Here is a 13,530-nt window from a genome sequence, read left to right on the forward strand (position 1 = left end):
ATGGATCTGCTGCAGGGATTTCTGAACTTTTGGTGTCCTCAGGTCTGTAGCTGTGGTCATAGGTCTCTGTCCCCAGTGGCTGCAGGGTCCTCGTATACGTCTGAGATCAGACTGGGTGGTGCTGAGGCCAGGATCCTTGTCTCAAGCAGCTCTGTTCCCAAGATGGCGTGGTCGCTGTGCCCTTGCTGGCCGCCCAGTAGTGTCCGCGCAGGGAGTGGGGCTCCGCTGTCTAAGACTGCCCGGTTTAGCAGCCCCTTAGAAGACCTGCAGAATCTAACTGTCCCTAGCTCATACACACACACCACACACGTCCACACACTCCCCTATTACTTCCATGCGCTCTCACACTCTCTCCCTCCCTACCTTCCTGCGGGTCGCCATTTTTCACGTTCTCAGGAACGTTTTTAACTACAAATGCAATTTATTTAATATGTTACCTATTTCTTTCTTCTTGCGTGAGCTTTGGTATTTTCTATCTTTTAAAGAAATTTGGACATTTCATTTAAATTTTCAAATTTATTGGCAAAAAGTTTGTCATGACTTTTTTAATTCTTTTTATATCTGAAGAATCTATATTGATGCCATCTCTGTAATTCTTTATTTTGTTAATTTCTAATTTAATTCTGTTGTGGGCAGAGAACATACTTTGTATGACTTGAATATTTTTGGAATATATATTAAATATATCTTTATTGATTTCAGAGAGGAATGGAGAGAGAGAAATATCATAATGAGAGAGAATCATTGAGCGGCTGCCTCCAGTATACTTTGTACTGGGGATTGAGCCCCTAAAATCTGGGTATGTGCCCTGACCAGGAATCTAACCATGATCTTCTGTTTCATAGGTCAATGCTCAACCACTGAGCCACACTGGTCAGGTGAATATATTTTTTAAATTGATTTTAGAGAGAGAGGAAGAGGGAGGGAGAGAGAAACATCAGTGTGAGAGAGAAACGTCAGTGGGTTGCCTCCTGTTTGGGTCCCATCTGAGAATTAGACCCACAACCTAGTTATGTGCACTGACTGGGAATCGAACTGAGATCCTTCGGTGCACAGGATGCCACTCAACCAACTGAGCCACACCAGCCAGGGATGACTTGAATCTTTTTAAAATTAAAACTTGTTTTATGATGTAAAATATATTACCTATTTTAGTAAGTGTTCTCTATACTTGAGAAAAATGTATATTCTGTTGCTGTTAGAGTATTCCAAAAATATGTCAATTTGTAGGCTTATTTAAAACTATTAGTTAACTATGTATCACTGTCATTATTGTCTTTGTATGTAATCTTCAATCTTGATTGGTATTCCATCTCTGAAGAGTTTTAGAGAAAGTTTTTATTTATTTTTTAAGTGGAAAGAGCGCCTTATGATATGTGATTACTTTCTGGTTTTCTGGTGTTGTGATTAGATAATGTTTTGTATACTAATTCTACTTTTTGGAGTTTATTCAGATTTTCTTTGTGGCCCAGTATATAGCCAGTTTTCATTGGTGTTTCATGAACACTTGAAATATAGTGCTTGGTGTCTTTTCATAGAAAATAGTTTATCAATCAGATTTTTAAAATTAATTGTTAGATATTCTAAACCTTTACCCATTTTTGTCCACTCAATTCCTCATGAACTGTGAGAAATAAAGAACTCTGTTAATAGTGTTATTTTATCTGTTTTTCCTTCCATCATCTGCTTTATGAATATTGATACTATATAATTTAGTACATACTGTATACAAATTTGGCATATAGAAATAGGAAATTTATCTTCATCATGACCTATTTGTTCATTTAATGCCCTTGTAGTCTGAATCCTACTTTATCTGATAGAAAGATCACAATCCCTTGTATTTCTTTGCATGGTATACTTTTGTCTACCATTCTATTTTCAGTCTTTCTGGGTCACTTGGTATTTGTTTCTTGTTTACAACATAGTGTCAACATAAGAAACCTGTAGAGAATTTCTATAAGAGTTTATTTGAGTCAAATTGATGACATGCTGGGAAGCAAGATCTCAAGTGCCAAAGAGAATGGCAGTTTTGCAGTTCCTTTTATACATTTGGAAAAAAGGAGAGAGTAAGGAACATTAAATGCAGGTGGGGAAAAAAGCAAGGTGGGGATATTGCCACGATTGGATTTTAGGATTGTTAACAAGATTATGTGCTCCATTGGGGGTGGTTATGTTTCTAAGAGGTTCAAAAAAGAGACACTTCAAAGGTATGTTAACCTAGATGCACAAAAACAATGCATAGGGTTTGCTTAATGTAAAAATAAACCTTTTATAGGCGTGGGGCATGACTACCTACCATGACCTGACCAGTTCGGAATTTATAATAGGATCACCCTGTCAGGTTACTTTCAGTTAGATTTATTACAGAGACCCCCCTCTTTTTCCCCCCCGTTGTTCACAATAGCATTGGGGGTTTGCTTTTTGAGATTTCAGTTTTGCTTTTTCAAATTTCAATCTGAATATCTCAAGTGAGGTAAGCCAAATATTTTTATTTTTTTAAGAAAGGCTTTTACTACTTTACTTTTTATTTGTTCGTGTACTACTGATATTTAGGAATGTGTATTTAATTCCAAGGAATACCTTTCTCATTATAGCACTATATAGTACCCTTAACTCTCTATTTCCTTGGACATTTGTTCCTTGCTATGATAAAAATTAGCGTGTCTTTTTTTCCTTCTTCCTCCTTAACCCCTCCTCCATTACCAGATTTTATATTATCTTAGTATTTACTTTTATAACGTTAAACATGCTTCTAGTTCCAATTTTAATTGGGAGCTTTAAAGGATATCTTTTAACTATCCGTTTACAAATGAAACTAGTGAATCTTTTCTACCTCTCCCACCTCCTTTTCTCTTTCTCCTTCCAATTTGTCTTAATGTAAATCTTTTCCTCATTGTCAGAGTGTGTTTTAGGCTTACTTTTGTAGTTAAATATAGTTCATGCTTATCACCAGTGCTTTTGCTACAGTTTTCCTAGTCATTTCTTGGTTGCTGAAGCGGTTTCTTCAAGAAAGGCTCATGAGAATAGTATTCTTTGAGTTGTTGCATCTTCAAATTGTAAGTCTCTAGCTTTCATAGTGAAAAACATTTTGGCTTCCCTTAAGGGTCTTGAAAATATTGCTCTATTATCCTGCATTGAATGCCACTGGAGGGAAATAGGAGGCTAGCCAGAACTTTTTTTTTTTTTCGTTTTCAAAATTGATTGATCTCTTTTCCTGTCTGTTTCTTAATTTTTAGAATCCAGTAATTTTATTGCATTGAGTTCCTGTGAAATCATTCTAGGCTATTTTTTATTTATTTCTGGTATATGATGTGCCCTTTCAATATGTAGATTTATGTCTTCCCCCCACCAATGGAAATTTTCTTGAATTATCTTGAACTATTCATTTTGTTCCATTGTTTTAGTTTTCTTTTTCAGGGATTCCAGTTCTTTCTCTTCCTGGCTCCCACCCACCCTCCCTCAGTCCTTCTACCCTCTTCTCTCCCTCTGCAGTCTTCTTCCTCTTCCTCTCACTCCCTGCCCTCTTCCCCCTCTCGCCCCACACACAAATACTTCACTCACCACTTAATTCTCTGCCCACTGCATCTCACCCATCACTGTACTTACCATCTAATCAAGAAAAAACCCCACCTTTTTACCAAACATACCAATGATATCTTAATTGCTAAATCCAATAAATACTTTTCATATCTTACTCATCCTTAGTGCTCTTTTAAATAGTGATAATCACTCCTTTTTGAAATTCTGTATCCTGTAGATATGTGTTCTGATTTTTAAACCTCTGTGATTGTATCTGCATTGGATTTTCTTTTCATCCTCTGACCATATCATAAATATTAGTTTCCCTTGTGATTCACTTCATTGTCTACTGATTTTTATCTCTATTTATTGTGGACAATTTGAGTTACTGGTATATAGATTGTTTCCTCTCATGACTTAAAAATCTAATTCTAACTCAGATGTTTCTGACTACTATATCCAATTTCTTATTATTCAACATCTAAATAAGGATGTTCCTCAAATCTATTATAGCCAAGACTACACCTACCTTTTTCCTTCTGATACCTCCTCCCATATTTCTTATTTTATGACATTGTCAATCAACCATCACTTAATATAGAAATTTAGGAGTTATTATACTAGTAGACTTCTCCCTGTGCCTTCCAACCCATAAGCAAGTTGTCACCAAGCTCTGTAGTTTACTTTATAAATATTTCTTAATTCTGTTTGCACTGCTTTATGCCTGTTACCACTTACTGTTTCTTTCTTTGACTACTGTAGAGCCTTCCATCTTCAGTCTTGGTTTTCCAGATCCTCTCATAAAATCACCAACCTGATCTCAAGCTATTAATCTGACGTCACTCTCCATTCTCCCTGTAGTATATCCTTAGTACTAAGTACCAGGCTAGGCACTTAATTCCTTATTTTATATCTTTAATAATTTAAAAATATAATAATTTCTACCTGATAATTATATATGAAGTTTCAGCCATCCATCTATGCTGTTTGTAGTTCTGCTGATGTTCACTCATGTTGCATTATTTCATGAGGTGCTTTAAGTCTTTATTTTGAGTACATTTTCAGTGGGGCTTTATCAGTAGGCCTTATTTTACCTGTGCTAAGCACTATCTCTGGAGAGATTCTGAATTTGTTCTTTTAAAAATATATATATTTTATTGATCTTTTTACAGAGAGGAAGGGAGAGAGATAGAGAGTTAGAAACATCAATCAGCTGCCTCCTGCACATCTCCTACTAGGGATGTGCCCACAACCCAGGTACATGCCCTTGACCGGAATCGAACCTGGAACCTTTCAGTCCGCAGGCTGACGCTCTGAGCCAAACCGGTTTCGGCTGAATTTGTTCTTTCAAGTGCCTCAGGAGTATCCTTTTTAAGGGTCATTTTTGTGTTAATTTCCTGTCTTGATTGTCCCATACTAAAGTGATAGTGTAAATTCAAATCCCAAATCCACCTGCAGGTAAGGTCTTGATTCTTTCTTGGAGAGGACAGATTCACTCCCACTGAGTCCAGGCTGAGGCAGACAACCTTTCTTGTCATCTTCCTTTGTCTACAGGCAGATTTCCGCCGCGCCCCCCCTTCCCCCGCGAGCCCCGCTAATTTCCTTTCACGAAGGATGCAGCTTCAAGAATCCTAGTTTTAGCCAGTTCTTTTCTTCAATTTTTTTATGTTGCAAGATTCTAAGACCTCAGCTTCTTTTTGAAATTAAAACACAAGCTCTTATGTGACCCCAACATTTATAGGAGTCTAAGTTGACAGCTCAGGTCAACTTGCTTGGGTTTTCAGTTCCCTTTTCACTTTAGACCCGGTTTTGGGAGCTCAGCTATACTTTAAATTTTCCTCAACATTTCTAGGGCGATTCTCCTCCCTCCCGTCTCCCCGCTGAGGTTATCTGGCCCTCTATGTTCTTGTTCAGGGTTGAAATTTGATAAAGCTTTAACACTTTTTAAATGTATGATTTTTAGTTCTGTTTTTGAAGAATCTAAATAGGATTTTGAATGCAGCCAAGAAGAATACTGATGATTAAAGGAGGCAGATAGGTGGGTTAGGAATAGCCCTATAATGCTTTTAGGATTATAGCTCCCTTATCTGATATTAATCTCAAATAAGTGTTCCTCAGTTTTCTTTTTTTGTCAAACAAGTGCTAGCAGATAGCATTTTCTTCACATAGTGCCTTCTCCCGCCTGATGGGATTTTTTTTCCTGCTAATAACTCAGGCCTTCTAGGATTTTTTTAAAAAAGAAAGCCATCTCTATGCAGCCAGCAGAAAATGAAAGAGTAGTGCTGAAATCTGATGCTTGGCTTTGTGACAATTTTCAGTCATAATAAGCTGTTTCTCCCTCAAACTGTTTCTCTTTAAGAGGCCAAAATTATGGGTTGCTGTTCACTTGATATGAATCTATACATGATGAATTTAAAGCAATCAAAATATTATGAAACTGGGAAGTTAAATTAACTTAAAATAGCTAGCTTGGAAGATTATGACAAAATATGGACAACCTTTATTACCTGAGCTACCAACAGGACTCGTTATATCCTATTATCATTTGATGTATTTTATTCTGTTCTTTTCTTTGCAAATTTACAAAATTGTGACATAAATACACATTTTTAACCTAATGTTTATCATAAGGTTATTGTAAACTCTTTATAAATTTGTAATATCTACATAATATTTTATTTAAACAGCAAATTTACTGTATTATATTTTCATGTATTCTATTTAATTCTGATTTCTTCCTCCTATCCTCCTTCTCCTGCCTCTATACAGAAGTGAACACCTTAATGCATTATAAATTTTTTTCTTAAAAGTATTAGGATACATTTCTAGATAGAATTACTATAAAGTATTTTCACATTTCTACGACTTTTGACACATACTACCAAATTGTTTACCAAAAACATGGTATAGAGTTATATTCTCCCAGAAGTCTTAAACAGACCACTTTCATTTTATGTTGTGTCTAACCAGTGAGCCATTGGACAAATATATGATGCTGATGCTTTCTTTATGGTTTCTATACAGGATATGGTGCCTGTCATAGTTGATTACTGCCTTCTGCTACAGCGAAAGTGAGTATACATGGCCTGTCAGATTCAGTTATTTTGAACTCAGGTTACCTCTTTCTTATATTATAATTTACTGGTATGAATTTGACTGGCTAGGTTAAAAAAATTTTTTTAATACATTTTTATTGTTTTCAGAGAGGAATGGAGAGGGAGAGAGATAGAAACATCAATGATGAGAGAGAATCATTGATTGGCTGCCTACTGCATGCTTCCGACTGGGGATCAAGCTGCAACCCAGGCATGTGCCCTGGTTCATAGGTCAGTGCTCAACCATTGAGCCACACTGGCCAGCCTTAAAATTTAATTTACAGAAATTTGATTCTTCTATAATTTGCAGTCCATTACTGTGGTGGGTGCTAACATCCCTCTCGGTTCTCTTTTCCTACTAGGCAGCGGTTCTCAACCTGTGGGTCCGTGACCCCTTTGGCAGTTGAATGACCCTTTCACAGGGGTCGCCTAAGACCATCCTGCATATCAGATATTTACATTACGATTCATAACAGTAGCAACATTGCAATTATGAAGTAGCAACAAAAATAATTTTATGGTTGGGTCACAGCGTGAGGAACTGTATTTAAAGGGCCAGAAGAATGAGGAGCGTCGTACTAGAGGAATGAGAAACTCGGGAGACCCATTTATCCTTAAGAATTCTTTTATACTGCCGAAACTGGTTTGGCTCAGTGGATAGAGCGTCGACCTGTGGACTGAAGGGTCCCAGGTTCGATTCTGGTCAAGGACATGTACCTGGGTTGCGGGCACACCCCGATGGGAGATGTGCAGGAGGCAGCTGATCGATGTTTCTCTCCCATCGATGTTTCTAACTATCTCTCTCTCTCCCTTCCTCTCTGTAAAAAATCAATAAAATATATAAGAAAAAAAAAATTCTTTTATACTGTAAAATCCTTTTTATGGCAAGAATCACATTATTTTTTTTCTCTGTACGGCATTCCAGTCAATGTGTTATGCACATCTTTTTTTGGTTAAAATTTAGCTTTTCATTAAGTCTTTAAAATCATAAATGACAAGAAATTGTTTTTGAAGACCTGTACTTTTATTTTCATAATTTGGTCTCTGTTCCACAATTTCCTTTTTTAAAAAAATTCTTTATTGTTTAAAGTATTACATATAGTATTACATATATCTCCTTTTTTCCCCCCCTCAGCCCCCTACTGTCTGTGTCCATTGGTTATAATTATATACATGCCGCTGCTGTCTGTGTCCATTGGTTAGACTTATATGCATGCATACAAGTCCTTTGGTTGATCTCTCCCCCTTATTGCCCCCCTCCCCTATCTTCCCTCTGAAGTTTGATGGTCTGTTTGATGCTTCTATGTCTCTGGTTCTATTTTTGTTCATCAGTTTATGTTTTCATTAAATTCCACAAATGAGTAAGATTATGTGAATTTTTTCTTTCTCTGACTGGCTTATTTCACTTAGCATAATGCTCTCCATGTCCATCCATGCTGTTGCAAATGGTAAAAGTTCTTTCTTTTTTATAGCAGTGTAATACTACACTTCATTGTGTAGATGTACCACTGTTTTTTAATTCACTCATCTACTGATGGACACTTAGGCTGTTTCCAAATTTTAGCTCTTTATTGTAAGTTGTGCTGCTATGAACATAGGGGTACATATATCCTTTCTGATTTTATTTGGATTCTCTCTCTTTGCTGCTTGGTGAGCCTGGCTAGAAGTTCATCAATCTTGTTTATGCTTTCAAAAAACCAGCTCTTGGTTTCATTCATCTTTTGTATTGTTTTTTTGTTGTTGTTGTTGTGTGTGTGTTTTGTTTTGTTTTTTGTCTCTGTGTCATTTATTTCCACTCTGATCTTTATTATTTCCTTCCTTCTGCTCACTCTGGGCTTTTCTTGTTGCTCTCTTTCTAATTCTTCAAGTTGCATAGTTAGATGGTTTATTACTAGTTTTTCTTGGTGGTTTTTTTTTTTTTTTTGAGGTAGGCCTGTAATGCTATGAACTTCCCTCTCAGGACTGCTTTCACTGTGTTCTATAGATTTTGGATTGTTGTGTTTTCATTGTCATTTGTTTCCAGGATTTTTTTTTTTTTAATTTCTTCTTTGATCTCTTTGGTAACCCAATCATTGTTTAATAGCATGCCATTTAGCCTCTAAGGTGTTTGAATTTTTTTTATTGTTTTTATGTAGTTGATTTCTTTTTTAGAAACACTAACTTCCCATCGTTCTCCATGGCATTTTATTTATTTTTTTATTTAGTTTTTTAAAAATATATTTTATTGATTTCAGAAAGGAAGGGAGAGGGAGAGAGAGATAGAAACATCAATGATGAGAAAGAATCATTGATCAGCTGCCTCCTGCATGCCCACCAGTGGGGATTGAGCCCACAACTTGGACATATGCCCTTCACTGGAATCGAACCCGGGATCCTTTAGTCCATAGGCTGACACTCTATCCACTGAGCCAAACCAGCTAGGACTGTAGTTGATTTCTAATATTATGCCATTGAGATCTGAGAAGATACTTGATATGATTTCAATCTTGAATTTGGAGAGACTTTGCCTGTCTACCAATGTGTGGTCTATCTTTGAAAATGGCCCATGCACACTTGAGAAGAATGTATATTTTGTAGCTTGGGGTGAAATGTTGTGAAGATTTCAATTAAGTCTACCTGATCTAGTGAGTCATATGGGATTGCTGTTTCTTTGCTGATTTTTTGTATAGAGGATTTATCCAGTGATATCAATGGTATATGATTATATTGCTGTCTCTCTCTCCCTTGATATCTTCCAGAAGTAATTTTTATGTATTTGGGTGCTCCAGCATCGGGTGCATATATAGAATTGCTAACGTGATAGTGATAAACTCCATTAGCCTTTCTTTTTTCTGCAAAGCTCCTGATTTCCCTTTCAATTTTGAATGATAGCCTTGCTGGGTAGAGTATTCTTGGATTCAGACCCTTGCTTTGCATCACTTTGAGAAATTCATTCCATTCCCTTCTGGCCTGATGTGTTTCTGTTGAGAAATCAATTGATAATCTAATGGGACATCCCTTGTAGGTAACTCTCTGTCTCTTATAGCCTTTATGATGCTCTCCTTGTCATTAACGTTTGCCATTATAATTACAGTGTGTATTGGTGTGGGTCTTTCATGTTCATCATGTTTGGGACTCTGTTTGTGTGACTTTTCTTCCCTAAATCAGGGAAGTTTTCTGTAATTATTTCTTCAGATAGGTTTTCTTTTTTTTTCTTCTTTTTTTCAGATAGGTTTTCTAATCCTTGCTCCTTTTCTTGTCTTTCTAGCACTTCTATTATACATATGTTACTTCGTTTCATGTTTTCCCAAAGGCCCCTTAGGCTATCCTGCTTTCTAATTTTTTTCTCCAATTGCTGTTCAGATTGGGTGTGTTTCTCTGCCCTGTCTTTTAACTCACCAATTTGGTCCTCTACTTCTTCTAGTCTACTGTTGAAACCTTCCATCATGTTTTTTTTATTATAGCTATATCGATTTTGTATTTCCTCTTGATTCTTACATAAGTTGCTGATATTCTCATCCATCTGGTTTATGAACTGCATGACCCTGATTGACTCTAAATTCCTTTTCGGACATATTGCATGCGTCTGTTTCATTTAGTTCTTCTGGCAATTATTTCCTTTTCTTTTCTTTGGGGTTTGTTTCTTTGTCTCTCCATTTTTGCTGTCTCTTTCTCGCCCTGTGCTCCCTGCTTGAGGTCCAAGGGGTTAAAGTCCCTAGTAGTCCAATGGTCTTAAACTCGCTAGCCTTGGGGGATGGGTATGCCTTGAGCTTTACACCTTTATTGTCTTTGCTCTGAGTTGTGCCCCCTTCTCCCATGGTTCTGGTTCCTCAGTTATTCATTTCTTGGGGTTGGTACAGGTGGGTATACAGTTCCTCTGGTGTGTGACTGTGAGGGCCCAGAGCCCTCTGGCATGTAATCCACTATGCAGCTCCAGCCCCTAAGGTGGGATGTTGTCCTAAGCCCCTCTGGCAGTGCACTTTCAGTGTGGTCCTGTGACCTGAGGTTGGGCACACCAGGTCCACCAGCAGTTCTGACCTGGGATGAGGGGAGGGCTCATGCTAGGTCACAGCTCTGTCTGTGCTGGGGGTAGGGTGTGTACTAGCTGAAGGCTCTGTCTGTGCTGATGCCAGAGCACCCAGCAGCCCAAGACTCTGTCTCTGCTGGGAGCATAGTACACACTGGACTGCAGCTCTGTCTGGGTTGGGGGTGGGGCAGTTGCCCCGGAAGGGCTCTGTCTGTGCTGGTGGCAGAGCACGCTCTGTCTGCGGCCTGCTCACTAGGCAAGGGCTCTGTCTGGGCAGAGGTTGTAGTATGTACCTGGCTGCAGTTCTGTATTGGGATCAGGGATGGAGCAGGGAGTGGCTTGCACGCATAGCGTGGTGACCTGAAGTTGGGATCCTGGGATGCTGGGTTTGGGCACTGGCTAGGATGCATAGCTCTGGAGGTCTGTTTGGTGTGTTCTCACTGCAGACATCTGATTCCCACATCGGGTACTGTGATGCTCACTGCTGGAGCATAGTGGTCTTCCACGCAGGTTATGGCTGGCAAGCGGCTCCCTGCACAGGTCTGAGGGTGCTGTCTGAGTTCGGTCTGGATGTTGGTGTGGCAGCCCTCCTGGCCTCCGTTGCTCCCCTCTATAAGATGGTGTGCATTCTGCACCAAAGCCGAGCAGGCCTTGGGGTGCCCATGGTGGTAATAGGGCCTTCCCCTCTAGGAGAGCCCAATCTACCAGTCCCTGGGACTCCTGAGATATCTATCTGTCCCTCATAAACCCACACACATACCACTCACGTCCACACACACGCCTCTCACTTCTTTACTCTGTCATACTCTCTCTCTCCTTGCCATCCTGGCGGCCACTATGTTCAATGTCTCTGTTCCACAATTTTAATTTGGTAGTGTATATGTCTTTTTTAATATTAGACAAACATATGTCTCAAGGCTTTTTGTAGGACTTGTAATAATGTGTCACTTTGTCTGTATAAGAGTAGTCATAATTTCAGTTCATTTTGGTAATAGGTCCAGAGTTTAATTGAACTATAACTATAATTTTGAACATTGTTTAAAAATATGTACTATGCTATTATATGTCAATTATATTTTAATAAAATTGTTATAAAACAAAATAGGTGCTATATGTAGATGATCTTGACCACTTGGAGCTTATATCACTGCAAGCAGATGTCGAAAAAGAAGCCATCTTTCAAATGACTTGAATTATATATAAATATGAACTAAAATGATTTATGTTAACCCATTGTATGCCATAGCATCTGTAGATGCAAGCAGTGTACCTTTCCCACACGCCATGCATGTCTATAAAAAAATGTTTTCCCTAAGTGACAGTCCCGACCAACTTTAAAATCATTTTCTGTGAGAATGTTCAGCTGAAAATATTCAAGAATATCTGAATTGTGAGTAATATATTTATTTTTATAATATCATTGCAAATTGATTTTTTAAATTAAATTCAAATTATTTTTTTAATTAAATTCAAATCAGTGGCGTGTGGGGATGGTTTCTGTTTTGGATGCAGGCAGTTAACTGGTTAAATCTAAAGGGAACCTGAAGTGATATTTCAATAGCCAGGGCATTTGTTCAGTCTTGTTCAACATCAGGATTATTGTTTGAGAAACAGAAAGATCTTAATTATCAAGAATGTTTGAGGAACTGGATGTTTTGGATGCTGTTTTATTTATTTACTAGCGGCCCGGTGCATGAAATTTGTGCATGGGTACAGTCCCTAGGCCTGGCCTGTGATCAGGGCCATCTTCCTCAGCTGCCTGGAGCCAGCCCTGCCCCCCACCACCACCCACCACCGGTTCCCTGTTTGCCATCAGGTGATCAGAGCCTGCTGGCTGGCGGGAGGGACTGAGAGGTCGGCCGTTCTGCCTGCTCACCTGCTCCACTCCCCACTGCCACCCACCCCCAGATCCCCATTTACCATTGGGTGAATGACTGGTTGAGTAGTTGTTCTGGTCATTCTGCCATTAGGGTCAATTTGCATATTACCCTTTTATTATATAGGATTTTTTATAATTGCATGTTAAAATTTTAAACACCAAAACTATGGGGGGGAATGTGCCTCTAATTTTGTGACAGCTCTATTGAGATATAATTCACGTACCGTAAAATTCACCCTTTTAAAGTATACACTTCAGTGATTTTTAATATATTTACAGAGTAGTGCAACCACCACCACAATTAAGCCATGCGTTTTTAAAGGGAATCTTTACAAATTGTGATGTTTGTATCCAAAAACAGAGCATTTTGAACCTAATTTCTTAAAGTTCATTTGGACTTTGCTTTTACTTTTATAAAAAAAAGACCAGCCCAAATCACCTTTAGATTTAAGTCCCACTTATATTTAGTGGGGATATATTTATTTGGTTCTTGTTATAGTTTATAATAGACTGTCAAGCATGAGGATTGATGATCTTGCTCCCTTCAGACAGTCTCTGAAGTTACAATTATCATCAAAACTGAGTTCTTCACTTTTTTTGAATTGTAAAATTAATAGTGCACAATGTAGATTTAGCCATTTCCTCTATCCACTTGAAGTTATGAATGGTAAACTCCAATAATATTTCTCTCTCTCTTTTTTTTTTAGTATTTTGGGTTGTTTTTATTGTAGTTTATTTCTAATATTATGCCATCGTGGTCTGAGAAGATGCTTGGTATGATTTCAATCTTCTTGAATTTGGAGAGACTTTGTTTGTGACCCAATATGTGGTCTATTTTTGAATATGTCCCATGAGCCCTTGAGAAGAATGTATATTCCGTGGCTTTGGGGTGAAGTGTTCTGAAGATGTCAATTAAGTCCATCTGATCTAGTGAGTCATTTAGGATTACTGTTTCTTTGCTGATTGTTTGTCTAGAGGATTTATCCAGTGATGTCAGTGGTGTGATAAAGTCCCCTACTATGATTGTA

The 13,530-nt window shown here is 38.0% G+C and overlaps 1 protein-coding gene across 11 annotated transcripts in view; it reads left to right on the forward strand.

The window, feature by feature from the left end:
• The window catches only part of VPS8 (VPS8, CORVET complex subunit), a 251,894-nt gene that overhangs the window by 93,574 nt on the left and 144,790 nt on the right, over nt 1–13,530 (forward strand). For all 11 annotated transcript variants that reach the window (XR_001515545.1, XM_006773641.2, XM_006773642.2 and 8 more), the window contains one exon: nt 6,547–6,593. Coding sequence is in view for 10 of the 11 variants with exons in the window: in XM_006773641.2 (XP_006773704.1) it covers nt 6,547–6,593 (47 nt within the window). In the remaining variant the exon portion in view is untranslated. The remainder of the gene's footprint in view (nt 1–6,546; nt 6,594–13,530) is intronic.

This window comes from Myotis davidii, unplaced genomic scaffold, assembly GCF_000327345.1.
Source record: "Myotis davidii unplaced genomic scaffold, ASM32734v1 scaffold27, whole genome shotgun sequence".
Classification (NCBI taxonomy): Eukaryota; Metazoa; Chordata; class Mammalia; order Chiroptera; family Vespertilionidae; genus Myotis; species Myotis davidii.